General features: G+C 51.8%; 8 protein-coding genes and 2 non-coding genes across 10 annotated transcripts; 2 read left to right on the plus strand and 8 right to left on the minus strand.

Annotated features, from left to right (window-relative positions):
- Window positions 1-293: 293 nt before the first annotated feature.
- POP2 (CCR4-NOT core DEDD family RNase subunit POP2) lies at window positions 294-1574 on the minus strand (the record flags this gene model as incomplete). The annotated part of the gene is made up of 1 exon (NM_208419.2): window positions 294-1574. The coding sequence occupies one exon, from the start codon at window positions 1572-1574 to the stop codon at window positions 294-296; it is 1281 nt and encodes a 426-aa protein (NP_983066.2).
- A 208-nt stretch (window positions 1575-1782) lies between these two features.
- NOG2 (putative GTPase NOG2) lies at window positions 1783-3645 on the minus strand (the record flags this gene model as incomplete). The annotated part of the gene is made up of 2 exons (NM_208420.1): window positions 1783-2484; window positions 2839-3645. The coding sequence occupies 2 exons, from the start codon at window positions 3643-3645 to the stop codon at window positions 1783-1785; spliced, it is 1509 nt and encodes a 502-aa protein (NP_983067.1).
- On the minus strand, window positions 2538-2744 carry AGOS_AgSNR191. The gene has a single exon (NR_149368.1). It is a non-coding gene; the product is annotated as an AgSNR191 (small nuclear RNA).
- Window positions 3646-3864: 219 nt separating the features above from the next.
- ESF2 (RNA-binding ATPase activator ESF2) lies at window positions 3865-4809 on the minus strand (the record flags this gene model as incomplete). Its single annotated transcript, NM_208421.1, has 1 exon — window positions 3865-4809. The coding sequence occupies one exon, from the start codon at window positions 4807-4809 to the stop codon at window positions 3865-3867; it is 945 nt and encodes a 314-aa protein (NP_983068.1).
- A 369-nt stretch (window positions 4810-5178) lies between these two features.
- AGOS_ABR122C (pyridoxal 5'-phosphate synthase subunit PdxS) lies at window positions 5179-6072 on the minus strand (the record flags this gene model as incomplete). Its single annotated transcript, NM_208422.2, has 1 exon — window positions 5179-6072. One exon carries the CDS (start codon window positions 6070-6072, stop codon window positions 5179-5181), a length of 894 nt encoding a protein of 297 aa, NP_983069.2.
- A 220-nt stretch (window positions 6073-6292) lies between these two features.
- Window positions 6293-7120, plus strand: AGOS_ABR123W (pyridoxal 5'-phosphate synthase subunit PdxT; the record flags this gene model as incomplete). The annotated part of the gene is made up of 1 exon (NM_208423.1): window positions 6293-7120. One exon carries the CDS (start codon window positions 6293-6295, stop codon window positions 7118-7120), a length of 828 nt encoding a protein of 275 aa, NP_983070.1.
- Window positions 7121-7234: 114 nt separating this feature from the next.
- On the minus strand, window positions 7235-7308 carry AGOS_t0038. Its single transcript has one exon. It is a non-coding gene; the product is annotated as a tRNA-Asn (tRNA).
- Window positions 7309-8631: 1323 nt separating this feature from the next.
- Window positions 8632-10419, minus strand: AGOS_ABR124C (nucleobase cation symporter-1 family protein; the record flags this gene model as incomplete). Its single annotated transcript, NM_208424.1, has 1 exon — window positions 8632-10419. One exon carries the CDS (start codon window positions 10417-10419, stop codon window positions 8632-8634), a length of 1788 nt encoding a protein of 595 aa, NP_983071.1.
- Window positions 10420-10843: 424 nt separating this feature from the next.
- Window positions 10844-15310, minus strand: AGOS_ABR125C (ABR125Cp; the record flags this gene model as incomplete). The annotated part of the gene is made up of 1 exon (NM_208425.3): window positions 10844-15310. The coding sequence occupies one exon, from the start codon at window positions 15308-15310 to the stop codon at window positions 10844-10846; it is 4467 nt and encodes a 1488-aa protein (NP_983072.3).
- Window positions 15311-15579: 269 nt separating this feature from the next.
- Window positions 15580-20115, plus strand: AGOS_ABR126W (pleiotropic drug resistance family ABC transporter; the record flags this gene model as incomplete). The annotated part of the gene is made up of 1 exon (NM_208426.2): window positions 15580-20115. One exon carries the CDS (start codon window positions 15580-15582, stop codon window positions 20113-20115), a length of 4536 nt encoding a protein of 1511 aa, NP_983073.2.
- Window positions 20116-20221: the final 106 nt, after the last annotated feature.

Genomic DNA, 20221 nt, shown 5'->3' on the forward strand with positions numbered 1-20221 from the left:
CCTAGTCTATGCAACGAAGAGTGGAAATGCTCGTGGCTGGGCGCTAGTTGCTGGAAAGTCGCTCTTTCTCTACCTGGGGTACTACTATTTAGCGGGTTAGCAGGCAAGAGTCGAACAATTTTGCCCTGCTACTTGGCCACCAGTTGGTGACAACTGGGAAATCGCATGAAAATTTTCATATCCCATTGCACGAATGTCACGTGGACACGGTAATAGCGATGAGTAGGCCAGGGCAAGGAACAGCGTGTACGTATCTATTGAGTAATCATGATATCATTAGCGTACCTAGACGTTCACTCCTTGTTGATGCCATAGATGGAGTTTTTGAACTGTGCGAAGTCAAGGGAGCCGTTGGAAAGCTTGAAGACGGGGAACTTGGCGAGGCGGACAAAAGCGAGCAGGGCAAGCAGACTCTGGCCGCCAGTAGTGTTGAAGAGCGGGAAACGCGGGATGCCGAGCTCGTCTGCCAGTGACTCCAGCGAGTGCTGTGGCTGTGGGATGGAGCGCTGGCCCTTGAGGTCATGCACGGCCTTACTTAGTACATTGAGGTCGTAGAAACTGGGCAGGAACTTCTGGACCCAAAACTCGTAGTCCTCCTTGTTGTTGGGCATGGAGGCGTCGGTGAGGATGTTGACGAGGAAACCGAAGTCGTACGCGGCGTGGAATGATACCCATGTGACCTCGTCGGTGAGCAGAAGGCCGGAGTCGACGAGAAGCTGCGCGAAGTCGTATGCATTTACACCAATGCTCTGGTGCTTGTCGAAAGCGACGCCCGACTTCTTCAGAAGGTCCAGGCTCTCTGGTGATACCATCTCTTTGGACATGTCGAAAAGAAAATTGAACTGCCAGGTGGACGGCACGTTGTCCGGCTTGTTTCCCTGCGCGTCGCTCAGGGACAGGCCTATCTGCACAGGGTTGAGCAGGTCGATGTTTGTGCGCATTGTCTGGTAGTGGTAGTCGTTCTTGGAGCGGAAGTTTCCGATCGGGCGCACGATCGTGCCCACGAACTCCGTCGTCAGCGCGATCACATTGTACTGATCGACAAGGCGCCGGATCGAAGCGAACTCGGCCGTTAGGTTGTTGGCCCACACCTCGCGCACCAGCAGGTGGTTCGGATGGTGTATCAGCGGCACCGGGGCCAGGCCCAGGCCAGAACCATGCACGCCGGTCGCCAGCGGCAGCTGCGGCGGCAGCGCACCGGGCGGTGGCGCCATCCCCCCCACGCCCTGCTGCACTAGCGACACGCCAGGCGGCGCGTTCAGCACGCCGCTCGCCAGCAGTTGCTGCTGTGCCTGCTGCGGCTGCAGGCCTTGCTGCTGGTGTCCAAAGGCCGCGTTGGCCGCCTCCATTTTCTGTTTTAGAAGGTACGTCGCCTGTAGGTCCTGACCCCCCTCCATTCCGTGCATGAGCTGCTGCTGCTGGCCCAGCAGACGTGCATGGTTTACTTGTGGAGAAAACATCTGTGGTAGCCCTCCTGGTTGTTGCTGACCTGGATGTGTCTGTTGAACCTGCTGCCGCATGTAAAACTGCTCATTATCCGCAAACTCTGTGAGCTGGCCACTGATCGCCTGCATCTATTGATCTTTGCTAACCTGGTACAGGGTCCGCCCGCTACTAATTTGGTACTCTCCTCGTATTAACGGGCGGAACTCAGCAAATTTTCCCACCGAGAGAGCCATAAAGCTCATCACTACAGACGTTTAACCCATCAGTAGAAATGCATTATTAGTCCCATCTATAGTACAGTACCTAGTTACATAGTTTAGCATGCTTGCGGTTGTTTTATACTCGCAGGCGCTTATTGGCAGGCGGTTCTGGGGCTTCCTGTGCAGTTTCAGGCTCGGAATCTGCCGGGCGCTTGGATGTTTCCGGCTGCGGATCACGGTCCGGAGGCGAGACAAACCACGGAATCTTGCCGCGGTTGAAGTCATTTAGCACCTGCTTGGCAACACCCGTCTCGTCTGGCTCGCCACCCTTCAGCAGACGGCCCTGCTTGCGCGCCAGCATCTCAATGAACTCCGTGGCATCCGCCCAGCCGGAAATCTCGTAGGTGCGCTCAAGGTGATGGCGCTTGCAGCGGCGCAGAACGGCCGGGATGTACTGCTCGGGGTGGGAGACGTGCTCGACGCGCACAACACCGCGGAAGAGAATGTCCTCCTCGGTGTCTTTGGCGGAGGGGGGGACGATGCCGGGGCAGTCGATGAGGAAGATGCGCTTCATCAAGGTGATGTACTGCCAGACCTTGGTCTCACCTGGGATGGGCGCGACCTGGCACACCTTCTTCTTCCGCAGGGTATTGATGATGGAAGACTTGCCGGTGTTGGGGTAGCCGATGAAGCCGACGGATATCTGCTGGCGGTCCTTGTGCAGCTGCGAGAACTGGCGCAGCAGCTGGATCAGCGACCCCTTACCGAACGAGTTAGTAATGGAGGCATGGAATGCCAGCGTGGGACGGTCCTTCGAGAGGTGTTTTACCCATGCAGCCTGCGTGTGTTAGTACGGAGCGAGTGCCCGTCGGATGCAGACGACAACAGGGATGTGAGGTTCTTTACTACGAGCAATGGCATAATTGGGTCTTTACGATGGCCATGCTCAACTCATAAGATCCTCCGCGTTCTAGAGCGACGGCATACCCCAAAACGGGGTTACCCATCTATGCCCGGGAAAGCTCTCCCAGAACGGGAGACCGCGGGCGGCGAACGGTATTATTCTTCCAAAACTGTAACAGGCACCTCCGTAGTTGATCCGTGAGGAGAGAGGCGCCCTGACAAAGAGTTTTGGCACGTGGTTGTTGTTGTCTATCCTGTTCCGACGTCAGTAAAAGTAAAGTTAACATACAGCTAGCCATGTAGGCACAAGGTCACACTTGTTGAGCACGTAGATCAGGTGCTTGTGCGGCGTCTCTTTCTTCATATATTCCTCCACGGATTTGCATCTGGTACCAAGCGGATCACGGGCGTCCAGGACGTGGATCACCACGTCAGACGAATCGATAACCTTGTAGAGCTCGTTCCAGATACGTTTCGACTGGCCCTTGTGGAAAATGGCCTCCTTGGCGACCTGCGACCAGCCATCCTCTTGTTCTGTCGCTGCCATGAGACCGAGGGTGCTATCGAGTTCCTTCTTCTCCTCATACTTCTGCGAATCGCTGTCAGTGGCCTTCGCCAGATCCTCCAACGAAGCTGCTGCCACACGCGGCTTCTTGCGCTGCGCCTTCGGTCCGAAGGTGGCGCCGTAAGGCTCTGTGTCAATTATTTTCGCAGTCGGCGACTCCGAAGTGTCTTTCTCCTCCAGCAACGACATCGGCAGCTTGTTGCGCCGAAGCAGCACCTGGTAGGAATCGTTCTTCTTGTCGCCTAGTGCATCGCGGAAGTGCTGGAGCGCGTCCTGCGAGATCACACGCGTGTTACCAAACCAACGCCGGTCAGGCTGCACGCGCGCCGTTGGCACATCGGTGCTTTGGAGCGGCGCAGCGCGGATCAGGTCACCCTTCGCATTGCGAATGGACTTGCCGCCCTTATACATGTTCAAGAACTTCACCCGCTTGCCATCACGGTAGAAGTTCTCACCTTTGACCCTGAGGTTACCATCTTTTGTGTTACCCTCACGGATCCTTCTTTGCTGCTCCTTCTTAGCAGTACCCATCGCTCCAAACTATTTAGCCAAATAGACCAAGCCGAACCTCGTCGAAGACACGTTGGATTGGATCGAAACCGCCTTGTGTTATATACTTTAGAAGTGAAAGATGTGGTACATTTCACGATGAGCTCGAAAATTTTTCAGTTTACTATGCTCACAAAAAGAAACGTTGAATTCTTACTCGAGGCGATGAGGCGAATGTACTTAGGGCAATTCGAATGATATTTAAAATAGATTATGCAAAACGTTGGAGAGCTTTTCGGAAGCTGGCTGTTTCTGTGACTCAGGCGCGGAAGCTCTGTTTGATGTAACCTTGCGCTGTTTGACTGGCAGATGCGACTCAGTGCGCTCAGAGCTGTCCTCGTCCTTGTGCTTCTTGGCGCGTATGTTGTTGAGCATCTTGCTCTTCTCGACGTTGCGAATGAACTCTGCATTCAGCTTGTTAGCCTGCGAGATTTCCAGCTGCAGCTTGGATTGGCGCACGTCGTTCTCGCGTGCAATCTGTTCGGTGAGGTCGGCCCACTTGAAGCCAGACAGATACTTGACATTCATGACATCGTCGTGGTAGAAGTTGCCCTTCTTGCCGCCGATAATGTTGCCGTTGAGGGTTTCCGCACAGAGCTTAGCGTCCTTTTTACGGATGAACTCGGCCCATCCCTCGCGGAACATGACCTTCTTGTTACCCCCGCCCTTTACCCTCTGACGGTGGGAGTGCTCGTCCTCGCGCTTCAGAAATAGCCGATCCAGGTCGCCGAAACGCGAGAGGATCTGCCGCATCTTAGCCGGCTTCATATATGGGGGGATCTTGGAGAGATATACGACACCGGTCTTGTGATTGGACTTCTTGGAGGCTTTCAGCTTCTTCAGCCGACGCAGACGCTCCTGTTTGAGCTGGTCCGCCCGTTCCTCGGGGCGAAGCTCGTCTGCGGATTGCGGGGCTATGTTGTCTCCATCAGCAGTAGCTGGTTCCTCACCGGTGGCCGCTTTCGTCTCGTTCTGTATTGGAGACTCTTCCTCCGCTATATCGTCATCGTCCAAGTCGCTGCCGCCTTCGCTATCCGAACCGTCTTGAGCAAAGTCGAGAGTCTGCTGCTTCTTTCTATCTATCAAGAGACCATGATCCTCTTCTTCGGATGAAAAGTCTTGGACGTCACTGTCATTGTCGCTCATATTGCGCTGCGATATCAGTTGCTATGCTACGCTCATCGCAGTCGATGAGCTTCAAAAATTTTCAGCCTAATAATGACGAACTGTGGATGAAGCAGGCGGAAAAGAAACCCGAATAGAACAGACAGTAACAGGAGACCCCTCTATGACCTTCCCAGCCCACCTAGAGATTTCTGGCATGCCCTGATATGCTCCGCTCCCTGTTGGGCACAACGTCCCGTGGCTGCAATTGCGGCGCGCGTCATGCCGTAGCTCTCATGACAGAACACATGGGGCAAGCATTATACAAAACATTGTGAATATATAAACGTCGCATCGTAAGCTGGCATTAGAATCGTATGCTCTCTTTCGTAGAACTATAGAGGGAATTCATTACTTACCAATCTCAGAAAGTCTGACGCCGTTGCTCTTGTTAATGGAGTCAACGGTCATACCCGGCATCATCTCACCAAGGTCGCTAGAGACTTCTAGCAGTTTCTCTGGCGACATGTAGTGGGTGGTCGCCTGCACAATAGCGCGAGCAAGCTTCTCTGGGTTGGAGGACTTGAAGATACCAGAACCAACGAAAATACCCTCACAGCCCAACTGCATCAATAGCGCAGCGTCTGCTGGAGTAGCGACACCACCGGCAGCAAAAGTCACGACAGGGAGCTTGCCGGCAGCGACAGTCTCCTTCAGCAGCTCCACGGGAACACGCAATTCCTTGGCATGAGCCTCGAACTGCTCATCCGTCTTTAGGTTTTCCTTGCACCATTGGATCTCCTGGTATATTAGATTGATGTGCTTCACAGCCTCGCTGACGTCGCCAGTACCGGCCTCGCCCTTCGAGCGGATGAAGGCAGCGCCTTCCTCAATTCTCCGTAGGGCCTCGCCCAAGTTCTTGGCACCGCACACAAATGGCACCTTGAAGTCGTGCTTCTCGATGTGGTTGGCCCAGTCAGCTGGGGTCAAAACCTCACTCTCGTCGATGTAGTCCACCTGTAGAGCCTCCAAGATCTGAGCCTCAACCTTGTGTCCGATCCGGACCTTGGCCATCACTGGGATCGAAACGCTCTCCATGATCTCGCGGATCATCTTTGGGTCGGACATACGGCACACCTGGCCAGACTTGCGCATGTCTGCTGGGATCCGCTCAAGAGCCATCACGGCGCAGGCACCTGCCTTCTCAGCAATGATCGCTTGTTCTGGGGTCACCACATCCATGATGACACCCCCCTTTAGCATCTGGGCCAACCCGGCCTTAACCTTGTACTGTTCACGACCCATAGTTCTGTTCACTGGCTACGTTCTGCTACCTCTTCGACAAGAAAGTGTCCACAATTAGCCTCTGCCCTTTTATAATGTGGGAGCGCTGAAAATATTTTCCACAGTCCAAGTAAGAGGCATGTGTGTATGGTAGGCTAGAGTCTATGCTTTTAATTGCCTCACACTGTGCGAACCGTAGAGGAAAATTCTTACGTGGTATTCCGCGGTGCCTCAATTAGTCATGAACGTAGTAGCCAACGACTATGCAGAGTCCATTTTGCTCGTAGTCGAGCGACAGAATAGCTCTTACCTCAGAAAACGCAGAGGCAGAAAAAACGCTGCAGGCGTGTCGTTGTCACTTTACCTGCGTATATATAGAGCTAGCGCCGGCATTACAACATTAAGCCAACTTCGGAACAGCGTACGCAGTCAGTTTGATATAATGAGTAAAGTAGTTGGAGTCCTTGCATTGCAGGGTTCATTTGCAGAGCACATCGACTGCCTAGAGGCTTGCGTCAGAGAAAATGGACACAACGTCGAGGTGATCGCGGTAAAGACACAACAGGAACTAGCGCGCTGCGATTCGCTCATTATTCCAGGAGGCGAGTCAACGGCTATTTCGCAGATCGCAGAACGCACCGGTCTGCATGAGCACCTATACCAGTTTGTGCGGACGCCCGGCAAATCGGCCTGGGGCACGTGCGCAGGGCTCATCTTCCTGTCGAACCAGGTCGCCAACCAGGCAGCACTGCTGAAGCCGCTCGGTATCCTGGACGTGACTGTGGAGCGGAATGCCTTCGGCCGCCAGCTGCAGTCCTTCGAGAAGGACTGCGATTTTTCGTCCTTTTGGGATCACGACGGTCCCTTCCCAACCGTCTTCATACGCGCGCCAGTCATTTCCAAGATCAACAGCAAGAACGTCGAGGTCTTGTACACGTTGCAGAGGGACGACGGCTCCGAGCAAATCGTAGCCGTGCGGCAGGGCAGTATCCTGGGCACCTCCTTCCACCCTGAGCTAGGTTCTGACACCCGCTTCCACGACTGGTTCCTCCGTACCTTCGTCCTGTAGATAAATATAATGTCCCCATACCCACGCTGCCGCACTGGCCGACTGGTGCTTCCACTGTATGCAACAAAGCATCCCAAAGATAGCCGAGATCTATGCACGGGAGCCAAAAAGTTACGACCTCGGTGAGGATTGAACTCACGATCTTGCGATTAACAGTCGCACGCCTTAACCAGCTTGGCCACGAAGTCACGAACGGCTATACTTCCGCAGAAGGACATAATCTGCTCTGGAGGCCATTCGCTCGGCGGGCTAGCGCCAGGAATTGCCCTCAAGGTACCCTGTTTGCCACACCCTCTGCCATGCGGCTGTGGCAATCGCCGGGGCGCTTACCCGGAGCTGTACAAGCGGCTACGAATCTAAGTAATTGATCACCCCTATTATACAACTGCCAGATGTGGTAACCGGCGGCACATCGCCTACAAAGGCTGTGGGGCTATGCGGCAGCGCGCCTCCAACGGGTAATCTTATCTGCGTGTTGGGGTTCGGCTGAGATCAGGCTGAGTAAGGCTCGGTACATACGGTTCGTGCGGTGTGCGGTGGCTGCACGTTGGCCATGGTGTATATATTGGGCTAGGAAATCGCGAGATGGGCGCTGGAGAGGAGAGGGCGGGGCAGGGTTCTTATACCAGGGCTTTTTTTCGGTTCGTGCCCTCTCTCATCGGTGCAAACTGTTGGTGTCCAGCGTCATCGCTTTCTTCTGGGTAACGGTCAGTTGCTCTTGAGCTGAGTGTTCTCGTGTTGTTGCGTCATGGTTGACTGCTCATAGTATGGTTTTTTAACGTTTGTCGGTGTTGGGCCTTTTCGGCCTGTGCGACCCTCCAGTTGGTGTGCCCCTCTACAACACAGGCGTTTTTGTTCAGGCCGCGGGCTGCGGCAGGCCTGTAGGGCCCGTGTGTTCTACGTAGGCGTTCTGTTTGTACAGGTTAGCTTAGTTTTAATATTGATACCCTGCCCTCTACATAACGAGGTGTCCCTCTCCTCCTCTTGTGTTCGTCGCACGGCCGTCGGGACGCACAGGCGTGATGCAGGTACCGTGCCCCGCAGCTGACTGCCTAGAGATTCCGTGACGGACACGAACCAGACTATGAAAGGAGTACGACACTTTCGCACGGGACAAGAGGCCAGTCGGCGATCTGCATGTGGCAGTGTCACGTGATAGTTGAGGCCGTGGGCATGGGCTGCACCAGAGCGCGCCAGATGGCAGTCGAGGCCAAGAAGTCCGAATGGTCGCAGGTTTCCCGGTGATTCCCGGTGGATTCGTCCCTTCCAGGTGCTACGGTAAGGTTATCATGGGTAGAATCCCGTGCCGTTCCAGCTGCTGAGGATGAGGAATGCGATGTTCGTATTACTCCGAAACCTGGCGCGGAGCACGGATACATACTTACAGGGTACAATATTATACAGATTATAAAGCTTGGTGAGTCACGGCTCCGGGCCGGAAGCTTTGAAGCAAAAGGTATCCTAAATTCAAGATTATGTCATCTGGGCGATGAGCTCAGCGCGGCTCGGCTTCATACCTTTTTGTCCCGTAGGGAGCCTAGAGATGTGTCACTGCTAACTTGATCGAGCAGCACACTTGGTGTGTGAGCCCTACCAAGCCACTCCTCCTCGAAATCTTCCACTTCGGCCCACTTCTCATACCATCCGCGTTCGGTGAGGAATTTGCGCATAGGGATGCCCTTGGGGGGGTTGACGTAGCTCAACGCAGTGTAAACCACGAACGCAAGGCCGAACCCTACCCAATAGTTCAAATAATAGACACGCATTAGCCATTTCGGGATTGTGACGTTGTCTGCAACAGAGGCAATAAAGCCTGGCATACATGGTGCAATTCCGACTGCGTACGCAGCAAGAGCACGGAAGTTAATGCCGAATTTGGTGCCGTACATGTAGTAGGAACTCGGTTTTGCGGAGTAGAGGTGCGTTAGCTTCAAGGAGCCTCTCCTTACGAGATAGTAGTCGGCAATCATGACACCGCCAATCGTAGAGAGGAAAATTGCGTATGCACTAAGTGTTTCGGTGAACCGCGACGAAGAAGACATAAGGTTCCAAGGACAGATACACCATGCAAGAATTGCACAGATGATCGAACCACGCCTGATGTTGATAAACCGGGGGAGCAGTGCCGTCATATCTGTACCTGCGGCCAGGGAGTTGGCGCAGATGTTAGTACCTAGCTGCGCCAGCATAAATGCAACCGCAATAAAAAAAGCACCTGCCCTAGTTGCAGCGGTATAGTGAGTTTCGAGTATCCGTTCAATCACTTCCATGGGGGACCAGTAATTAACTGCGAAGATTTTGTATCCCGCAGCGTTCGTCAGGAGTCCAACAAGGGATGTGACAGAAAATAAAAGCGGAATGGAGATCAACTGTGACCACAGGGCCGAGCGTCTGGTCTTCGCGAACCTTGCAAAATCGGGTAAATTGATGATCAGTGTGGCAAAGTTTGCTAAGCAGGTCATGGTGGAGCGAACGAACGCCCATCCGACACTGGTTCTTACCGGTGTGCTCCCGGTAAGAGAGCCCAGCTCTATTTGCCAGTCAGACTTCGAAAGTACCCAAAACAGCATCGCGATGGATGCAATCGGAACAATTACAGCCTTAACTGTGAATAAATGTCTGATCTTGTGTGGTGACACTAGTAGGAAGGGAAAAGAGAATGTCCAAAAGATGAGGAAACATATTAGCTGGTAAGTCGTCAAATTAGGGTTGTTGATGTGGGATGGAATCCGCTGCTCAAGGTCTTTGCCAAAGATAGCCTTAAGTGCAACGGACACGGGGCCAACAGAAACGAAGCACTGAACCGAGTACCAGATCACAGCCAACATCACCCTGTTCAGTACCGGCCATAGAGAGAAGAATATTCCAAAGGACGAACGGATTACCACTGGGAATGAAATGTGATAGTGACTGCCAATTCTAGATGTCAGTACAACTAGTGTGCCGGCGAGAAAGTATCCAATCCATATACTTAGCCAACACTGCCACCATGTTAAGCCCAACTGCAACCCCGTTGCAGCAACCTGGAAATTATTCAAATTGATGCTATCCGCGGTCCAGAAGCAGACAAAGTTGAACGCAGACCACAAGCGCCTTTTCTGCTCAACAGGTTTCAAGTCATGGTTATACAAAAACGTGTCTGTCAGTGACATTCCTTCGTGCTGAGCATCGCTCAGCAGGATATGTTGCCTATAGAAGCCAGCAGGTTTTGTTTGCTCGAGTACTGATGTTGATCCATCTTCGCCGCTTCGCATCGGACCTTCATCATGCGACCCGCGTTTGTGGTTTGTCCCTACCATTTCACTATCTGCGGTCGGCGATTGCGTCCAACTTCTCAGGAAATATTTGGTTGTGTTATATAGCCTCCATTCAATGCCCCCTCCTTACTAGTCCGTCGTTACTTTCTCCTCCTATCCGCCATTCTCGCAGTTTTTATCAGAGCCTTATCATTTATCAATGTTGCGCCCGGAATGGCATTAGGTCATCATGAGATATGGGACATGATTTGCCCAGAAGTTGTCATCGCCACTGCCAACCAAACCCCAGCTTGCAGACTGAGCCTATCATCGGCGGTATGGGAGGGGGCGTGCTGAGTGTATTATCGATTGTGTAAAATATTTTATAAATTACTATATATTAGTTAAGAGAAACATCGGCAATAGTCAGAAGGGGGCAAATTAAGTCAGACTGATTATCTGTACTTCTGTCTCTTGCCCAAACGTATCAATCACGTTTGAAAGGGTTTTTGATTGTAACTTTCTTGACGCGGAACAACCAATAGAGAGATAACATCGCAATGATGTTGAAGGCAACATAGCCCCATAAGATGCCAAAGTTGCGCCAGAGATAGCTGTACTTAGCGCCAATAGAAGCTAAGTATTCGTCACCTACGCGATAAATGCAGTATGCGCAATTGCTAGTGGCATCTGGGTTATCCACATAGCCGGACACACTATTGACAAACGGCTGCATATATTCACCACATGTAACACCGTTTGGAGGGTCCAAGAATGAAAATTCTCTACTGTTGCACCTGACTGGCCTATCGTGAAGCATAATACCCAAAAAGTTTTGGGTGAAGTAGGTATATGGGCTGAGGCGGTACATGAACTTCCAGAAGCCAGGCATTAGGTAGTATGGCTGTACAACGCCGCAGAACGAGATGAGAAACGATAGGAACACACCCAGAATTACGTTAGCTGACTCGAGATTTGGTGCCAAGTAAAGAACAGCAAGGCCAAGCCCAACAAAGTAAGCTTGGAACACTATGCAAAAGTTGAGGAAGAAGATACCGTTTTCGCGTGCAGATAGTCCCAGCTTCATCGGGAAGAACATGCACAGAAAGTAGATTGTAGAAAAAAGAAACTGGTATGGCAACTCGGCCAGATACTGCGTGATTAGTAGCAGTGACCAGTGGAACAAGTTGGACTTGGATTCGCGCACGATGTACAGGTCCTTCATCTTAATGGCACGCGCCTGGATCTGGTTCATTGCTGGCGCTGAGGTAATAATAGACATAAATACCGCAAACATCGTATTGCGCAGCCCCGTGTAAGAGGTCCCAACATCATAAAAGGTAAAACCAATAAAGAGACCTGCGGATAAGAACAGAAACTGTTTTGAGAGTAGATAATCAAGGTCTCTGTAGAAGATGAGCATGGTTCTAGACACAACATAGCGGAACTGGTAGAAATAGCTGGTTGCATATTTTGAGATTGGAGCAGGGGCGTTACTCAAGTATTTTTCGGATAATTCGTTCACCAACTTGTTGACGATCTCATTTTCGCGGGCGCATTCTGGAGAATTGCGCCACAACTCAGCCCAATCTTCTGTGGTTGTAGCGGTTGCACCCGCCCCAATGGATTCCAATATGTACTCGGCAGGATTCTCTGAGGGGGTACATGGACGTGCACCATTCCTCTGGAAGTAGTCAAGGAGAGTTCTAGATTCTTCACCAATATCTCCAAAATATACGGTCTGGCCACCCTTCTGCAGGAGAAGTAATCTATCAAATTGCTCAAACAAAGTTGCAGAAGGTTGATGAATAGTACACAAAATAGCTTGTCCAGACTGCGCTAATCTTTTCAACAACTGTACAATTGCCCAGGACGACTGTGAGTCTAAACCCGACGTAGGTTCATCCAAGAATAACAGCAGAGATGGTTTCGCCACTAGCTCAACACCAATAGACAACTTTTTTCTTTGCTCCACATTCAAGCCATACCCTGCATCACCCACCAATGCATCAGCAAAGTCAGACATGCCAAGAATTTCTATGATCTTCTCCACGTAATTCATCTTTTCTGCTTCAGAAACAGATTCGGGTCTCCTCAATCTCGCAGAAAATTGCAACGACTCACGGACCGTCATTTCTTTAACGTGGACATCCTGTTGTTGAACATAACCTGTTCTACGTTCAAAGCTTGCGTCAATAGGTAAACCGTTCACCAGCATATCTCCAGTGATTACACCGACATTACGCTGGGCCAAGGTATTCAGCAATGTGGTTTTCCCTGCGCCTGATTCTCCCATGAGGGCAGTAAGGGTACCAGGAATACAATATCCGGTTATCTGGTCCAATAATTTCTTTTTATCGCCATTATGAGTGATTGAGAAACTAATGTCCCTCCAGATGAAGACATCGTCGTTCTTCAAACCATCAAAAACATCATCGGTACCTACTGTGGACGCTACCATTTTAGATTCTGCAGCACCGCTCACGTTGCGGGATTCGCTGTCATCTTGAACTTTACGCTTGGCTAGAGTGCCCTTCTTGAAGACCAGAGAATCTCCTCCGCCTTTCATTGGCCGTTTATACTCAGTAGCCAGGCATTTCAATGTGAGAAATCCTATCCAGAAAGCGATTAGGATACCCAAATTACGCCACTGGTTTTCATACTCATACTCATAATTGACAGAAAGATAATCGTCCCCGAGCACCCAGCTCTGGCTAGGTTTGGAGCCAATAAACGCGCATACCCTGTTCTCAGGGGTAACGCCTTCATATCCTGGTCCAGTTGGAACATACGTATCCGCGCAGTCCATGTGTCTTCCATGGAATTCTGCATTCAACATGCTCTCGAATGCATACCGTATAGGTAAGATGTATGAGATCCAAGCAAACCAAGGATGCATAGATGGTTTTTGGATCATATATGTCGAATAAATGGAAATACCAAACATAACTAGACCTGCAACGGCGTTTGCCTGTGATAAACTGGTAGACAACGCAGTAATAACTTCGAACATGGCATTGATGCCCTCCGAGGCAAGCACCAGGAAGAGATAAATGCTGAAGAACCTCCACGCCTCAACAGTCAGCCCCGACAAGAAGTACAGAACAATTAGGAAGAGAGTCAAAGCAATCATTCTGAACACACAGGCGGAAATTGTTGAAGCCAGGGCCTCGGCACTTGGATGGTATAAGGTGTACATTTTATGCTTCTGCAAAATCGGCCTATTTGAAAAGTTAATATTGGCTAGACCCATTAATGAAAAGTACAATATCGCATAATATAGAATACCACCCCTCGAAAAGGCGCCTGAGGTGTTGGAAGGACTGGAAAAGTAGAGAGAGCCTGTGATCAAAGCCTGAACCACGGCAGAAACCACGTTGATAACTGTAAATGACTTGTCGCCGTATATTCTCTGGAAGCCTCTGATGGTGCATAGCTTTACCTGCTCAAAGAATGAAATCATGAACGGGCTGCGCTTGTGCGTGTACTTTGACTTTCCCTTTAACTTGAATTTCTCTAACTGATCTCTGGTCTCGTGAGCATCAACTTCCCTCCTATAGTCCTCAATTTCCGAAAGCAAAGACCGGTACTCCTTCGAATTCAACCAGTACTGTTCGAACTCCTCTGGCAGACGTGGCACCGTAGCTTCATGCCCGGGTTTCACCACATGGTAACCGTTAGTGTCTGTGAGGGCTGTCAGGAACTCGGTGGTGGACTGTCTCGGTGGGCAAGTGTACCCCATCTCCTCGAAGTACGCCTTAGCACTCATCACATCACCAAAGTAGATCTGCCGCCCCTCGAACAAAACAAGTACCTTGTCGAAGGTCTCGTAAATGTTCTCGCTCGCCTGGTACAAGGTCACAAGAGACGTGGACTGCAGCAGGTTCGTCATGATACGCATCGCCTGTGCGTACTCCAGCGCCGTGGATGCGTCTAGCCCCCGCGTGGCGTTATCCCAGCAGTACACTGACGCATTGGCCGCCAAGGCCTCTGCAATGGACACCCGCTTGCGTTCGCCGCCCGAAACACCGCGGATGTAGTCGTTGCCCACCTTTGTGTCGTAGGTGTGGCGCAGACCAAACACGGTCGCGTACAGCTCCCGCATCAGCGTGATGTACTCCGCACGCGACACGTTGTTCACGCGCATGTGCGGCGTTTTGCACGCCAACGCAAAGTCCAGCGTTTGCTTCACCGTCAGGTGCGGAAAGTGCACGTCGATCTCGCTATTGTACACCACCTCCGCGCGGTACCGCCGCATCATCTCCCGCTGAGGGATCCCGTCGTAGGAGATTGCGCCCTCCACGCTGTGAAACTGGTCTGTCTCCCCAGCAACCGTCTTCAGCAGCGACGTGCACCCCGCGCCCGGCCGCCCCAGCACCAGCACCATCTCCCCCGGCCGCGCCAGCAGGGTCACCGACTCCAGAATGTTGCGGTACCGCCGCCGCATCGCCTGCCGCACCGCCCGCACCGCCGTCAGCGGCAACGCAAGCACGTCCCCGTAGTCGTGGCCTTCCACGCAGCTCGAGTCCACGCCCTGCACCGTCACCCCCTCAACCAGCACCCCGGTCTGCCGCATCGGAATGTCCTGCCGCTGCGACGCGCTCACCAGCCCCGACAGGATTGCCTTCATGTCGAAGTCAGCCGGATCAACCACCAGCCGCCCATCCCGCACGGTATGCTGCGACAGCGTCCGTGCCAGGCTTTCCACTTTCTGCGCCATGCCAGGGTCCAACGCCGCGCGCGCCTCCCCCATCGACTGCAGCGTCATCACTCGCGACAGCCGTTCGCGTTCCTCCGCGCCCGCTTCGCTCCCATATGCCACCAGCTCTGGCGCAGAAGACCCGCTGAGCGAAGTCCGGCTATCATGGCCTTCCGTTTTCGCCCACTGCGGCCCTGTAGCCTCTATCATGTATCGCTGCGGGTCTGGACACGTTGATGGATGGTGGCTTAACATACACTTATGTATCCGGTCCCGTGCCCAGCCCTATCTGACAAGATAGGCTTTTGCCGTGTCGCCACCGCCTGCCATTACTAAGCCCCCCTGGCACCTCCCCGTTGGCAGCCTTAAGCTTTGTCCTCGTGGACGGCAGCTCCTGTGCCGGGCCGCCAGGCGCCGGATATGTTTAAGATCTCCGAAGCCGGTGTCACGTGGACAGGTGTCTGGGCGGTAAGCAACTGCGCCGAGCAACGTGTTGCGATAGCGTCGAGTATATATAGTAGAAGATGAGCGACGAGCAGTGCCAATCAGATCATCAGTGGCCAATGGAGTCTTCAAAGGTACCGCCGGCAGGTCTGAGCCTGTCCCGAGTGAGTACAGGCGCTAGTACGAGCGCGGACCCCGCGCATCGGCCCTATGTGGGCCTCGCGGAGGACCGCGAAGAGCAAGAAGTAATCCGGTCGCTTGCGCGGACCCTGAGTGGTTCGTCGGGCGCGGCCGGGCGCGACTACCAAACGGGTACGGCGGACGAGTTAGCGTTTTTCGGCGCTAACAGCGATCCGCGGCTGGACCCAGAATCTGGGGAATTCGACTCACAGTTCTTCGTGCGCACGCTGCGCAAGCTGTATATGAGCGACCCCGACCACTACAAGCCTGCGGAGCTGAGTGTTGTGCTTCGGAATCTGCGTGTGTGCGGTGAGGCTGCGGACACGGATTACCAGGCGACGGTTGGAAACTGGCCGTGGAAAACGGCGCGCAGTTTGTACGACATGACGTTCAGGCGCGGCCACACCAAGGCCGAGTTCGACATCCTCAAGCCGTTGGACGCGGTGTTCGAGGCGGGCCGGCTGTGCGTGGTGCTTGGGCGCCCTGGTGCGGGTTGCTCGACGCTGCTGAAGACGGTGGGCGCACGGACCTACGGGTTTAACGTCGCGCCCGAGTCTGAGGTCAGCTACAGTGGATTCACGCAGAAGGAGATCAGCAAAAACCTGCGCGGTGAGGTGATCTACTCTGCGGAGATGGACACGCACTTTGCGTCTCTGCCCGTCGGATACACGTTGGAGTTTGCGGCGCGGTGCCGCTGTCCGCAGGTGCGTCCAGGGGGCGTGAGCCGGGAGACGTACTACAAGCACTACGCTTCTGCGGTGATGGCAACGTACGGGTTATCGCACACACGTAACACCAAAGTGGGTAACGACTATATCCGTGGTGTGTCCGGTGGTGAGCGTAAGCGTGTGTCGCTTGCAGAAGTCACCCTGGCAGGTGCCAAGGTGCAGTGCTGGGACAACTCCACCCGTGGTCTGGACTCTGCGACCGCGCTGGAATTTGTGCGTGCGCTGAGGGACAATGCGCACGTGATGCACACGACACAGTTGATTGCCATCTACCAGTGTTCCCAGGACGCGTACGATCTATTTGACGACGTGCTGGTGCTATATGAGGGTTACATGATCTACTTCGGGCCACGCGAGTTCGCTAAGGACTACTTCTTGCGCATGGGCTGGGCGTGCCCTCCACAACAGACGTCTGCTGACTACCTGACGTCGGTTACGTCGCCTGCTGAAAGACAACCACGGCCAGGCTACGAGGATAAGGTGCCTCGGACAGCCAAGGAGTTCTACGACCGCTGGATGGCATCGCCAGAGCGCGCTGCCGTTCAGGAGCGTATCAACATGCACATGGCAGATTACGAGACCGGTGTTGCCCGTCAGCAATTGAAGGAACATCACAAAAGCCGTCAGGCCAAGCATATGCGTCCATCTTCGCCTTACTTGATTTCCTTCTACATGCAATTCCGCGCTGTTGTGGATCGTAACTTGAAGCGGCTCGGCGGTGACCCATGGGTGTACCTGTTCAATATCCTTTCGAACACGATCATGGGTCTGATCCTTGCCTCCTGTTTTTTCAATCAGAAAGAAGATACCGCGTCGTTCTTCTATCGTGGCTCTGCGCTTTTCACTGCTGTTTTGTTCAATTCGTTTTCTTCTATGTTGGAGATCATGTCTCTGTTTGAGGCCCGTGCAATTGTGGAAAAACACAAGTCGTATGCTTTCTATCGCCCTTCTGCTGATGCTTTTGCTTCGATCTTTACGGAACTACCGTCTAAGGTTATAACCTGTGTCTCTTTCAATATACCGTTCTATTTCATGGTGAACTTGAGAAGATCTGCAGGAGCCTTCTTCTTTTACCTCCTAATATCTATGACTTCCACCTTTGCAATGTCGCATTTGTTCCGTACTCTCGGTGCTGCCACGACTTCGCTATACGTGACTATGTTGCCCGCTTCGATTCTATTGCTTGCGATATCCACGTATGTCGGTTTCGTTATTCCTCAGAAGAACATCGTGGGGTGGTCCAAGTGGATCTTCTACTTGAACCCAATTGCGCGTTCGATGGAAGCCATGGTTGCTAACGAGTTCGATGGGCGCACTTTTGAGTGTTCGCAGATGATGCCTTCTGGTCCTGCTTACGAAAATGTGCCCCTTGCCAACAAGGTCTGTGTTGCCGTGGGGTCTCTACCTGGTGAGACCACCGTTTCTGGTACACGTTACATGGAACTTTCCTACGATTACTTGGCCAAGCATAAATGGAGAAACTGGGCCATCGTTCTTGCCTATGCAATTTTCTTCTTGGGTCTTTACCTGTTATTAATTGAGTATAACAAGGGTGAAATGCAGAAGGGTGAAATGGCCGTGTTCCTTCGGTCGACCCTGAAGAAAATAAGAAAGCAGAACAAGGCCGTTAAAGGCGACGTCGAATCTGGTAACGCGCAGGGCAAAGAATCTAGTACCATAGACTCTGACCAATCTCGGGAACTGATCAAGAAAATTGGCTCTGATAAGATTTTCCACTGGCGTAATGTTTGCTACGATGTTCAGATTAAAAAGGAGACCAGACGTATCTTGACCAACGTCGATGGTTGGGTGAAGCCTGGGACCCTAACTGCCCTGATGGGCTCCTCCGGTGCTGGTAAGACGACTTTATTGGATGTTTTGGCTAACCGTGTCCGTGTGGGTGTTGTTACCGGTGACATGTTTGTCGATGGTCTACCTAGAGGCGCATCTTTCCAACGTAACACCGGTTACTGTCAACAACAAGATCTTCATGGGTGCACCCAGACTGTTCGCGATGCATTGAAATTTAGTGCTTATTTGCGTCAGCCGCAATCCGTGTCAGAGGCTGAAAAGGACGCTTATGTTGAGGATATAATCAGATTGCTGGAGATGGAAGCCTATGCGGATGCCATTGTTGGTGTGACTGGTGAGGGTCTAAATGTTGAACAGAGAAAGCGTCTCACGATTGGTGTAGAACTTGTTGCCAAGCCTGAGTTGCTATTGTTTTTGGATGAGCCTACATCTGGGTTAGACTCGCAAACTGCTTGGTCCGTCTGTCAGCTCATGAGAAAGCTAGCGAATCACGGACAAGCAGTTCTGTGTACCATTCACCAGCCTTCGGCCATTTTGATGCAGGAGTTTGACCGTCTATTGCTCTTGGCTAGCGGCGGTAGAACTGTTTACTTCGGTGGACTAGGTAAAGGATGTGCAACTATGGTTGAGTATTTCGAGAAACATGGATCGCAAAAATTCCCTGAAGGATGTAATCCTGCAGAATTTATGTTGGAGATTATTGGTGCCGCTCCTGGATCGCATGCTCTTCAAGACTATCACGAAGTTTGGAAGAACTCTGAGGAGTACCGTTCTGTTCAAGAGGAGTTGTTGAGAATGGAGACGGAATTGAGCAAAAAGCCAAGAACCGAGAGCCCAGAGCAGAACAGAGAATTTGCTGCCTCCCTATGGTACCAGTATAAGGTTGTTAGTAAGAGAGTCTTCCAACAATACTGGAGATCACCAGGTTATTTGTGGAGTAAGATTTTTATGGGTACATTCTCCGCTCTCTTCATCGGTTTTTCGTTCTTTAAATCTAAGTCATCGATGCAAGGTATGCAGAATCAGATGTTTGCAACTTTCTTATTCTTATTGATTATCAACCCATTGATTCAGCAGATGTTACCACAATATGAGGAGCAAAGAGACTTGTATGAAGTGAGGGAGAGACATTCGAAGACATTTTCTTGGAAGGCGTTCATCTTATCTCAGTTAACTGCAGAACTCCCATGGGCTATATTTGTCGGTACACTAGCATTCTTCTCTGTTTACTATCCAGTTGGGTTTTACAATAATGCAGTTGATACATCGGATCGGTCTGAACGTGGGTTCCTCTTCTGGTTATTGGCAGTGTGTTATTATATCTTTTCAGCTACCTTCGGATACTTCTGTATCGCACTTTTGGGAAGCCGTGAATCTGCAGCGATGTTTGCGAACTTTGTCTTCATGATCTGGACAGTCTTCTGTGGTGTTCTAGTCAATGGTGACAACCTGCCACGCTTCTGGATCTGGGCCTACCGTATCTCTCCATTGACCTACCTGGTGTCTTCAATTATGTCAACAGGTATGGCGAAGGCTAAAATCCAGTGTGCTCCGGAAGAATTAGTCAAATTCATTCCACCAGCGGGTCAAACTTGTGAACAATACCTCCGGCCATTCCAAAGCTATGCTCAAGGTACTGCGCTTCTAAACCCTACAGCCACCGACCTGTGCACTATGTGTCCTATGCAGAGCTCAGATACTTTCCTTGCAGGATTAGGCATTTACTACAAAAACAGGTGGAGAGACTGGGGTATCTTTATGGTCTTCATTTTTACGAACATCGCCGGTTTCATTCTATTCTACTGGTTCTTGCGTGTTCCTAAAGCCACAGGTGTAACCATCAAGAAGGCCACCAATGAGGAGGAGGACGAGGAGAAAGGTCAGCAGCGCAAGTAATTTTATTTTCGTTGGGCATAATATTTAATGTTCATAATTTTTTATTTGGTAATCATGTAATAGTTCTCACTGTACAATAAGTATGTTCATATCAAGCTAGCTAGTA

This window comes from Eremothecium gossypii, chromosome II (assembly GCF_000091025.4).
Source record: "Eremothecium gossypii ATCC 10895 chromosome II, complete sequence".
Taxonomy (NCBI): Eukaryota; Fungi; Ascomycota; class Saccharomycetes; order Saccharomycetales; family Saccharomycetaceae; genus Eremothecium; species Eremothecium gossypii.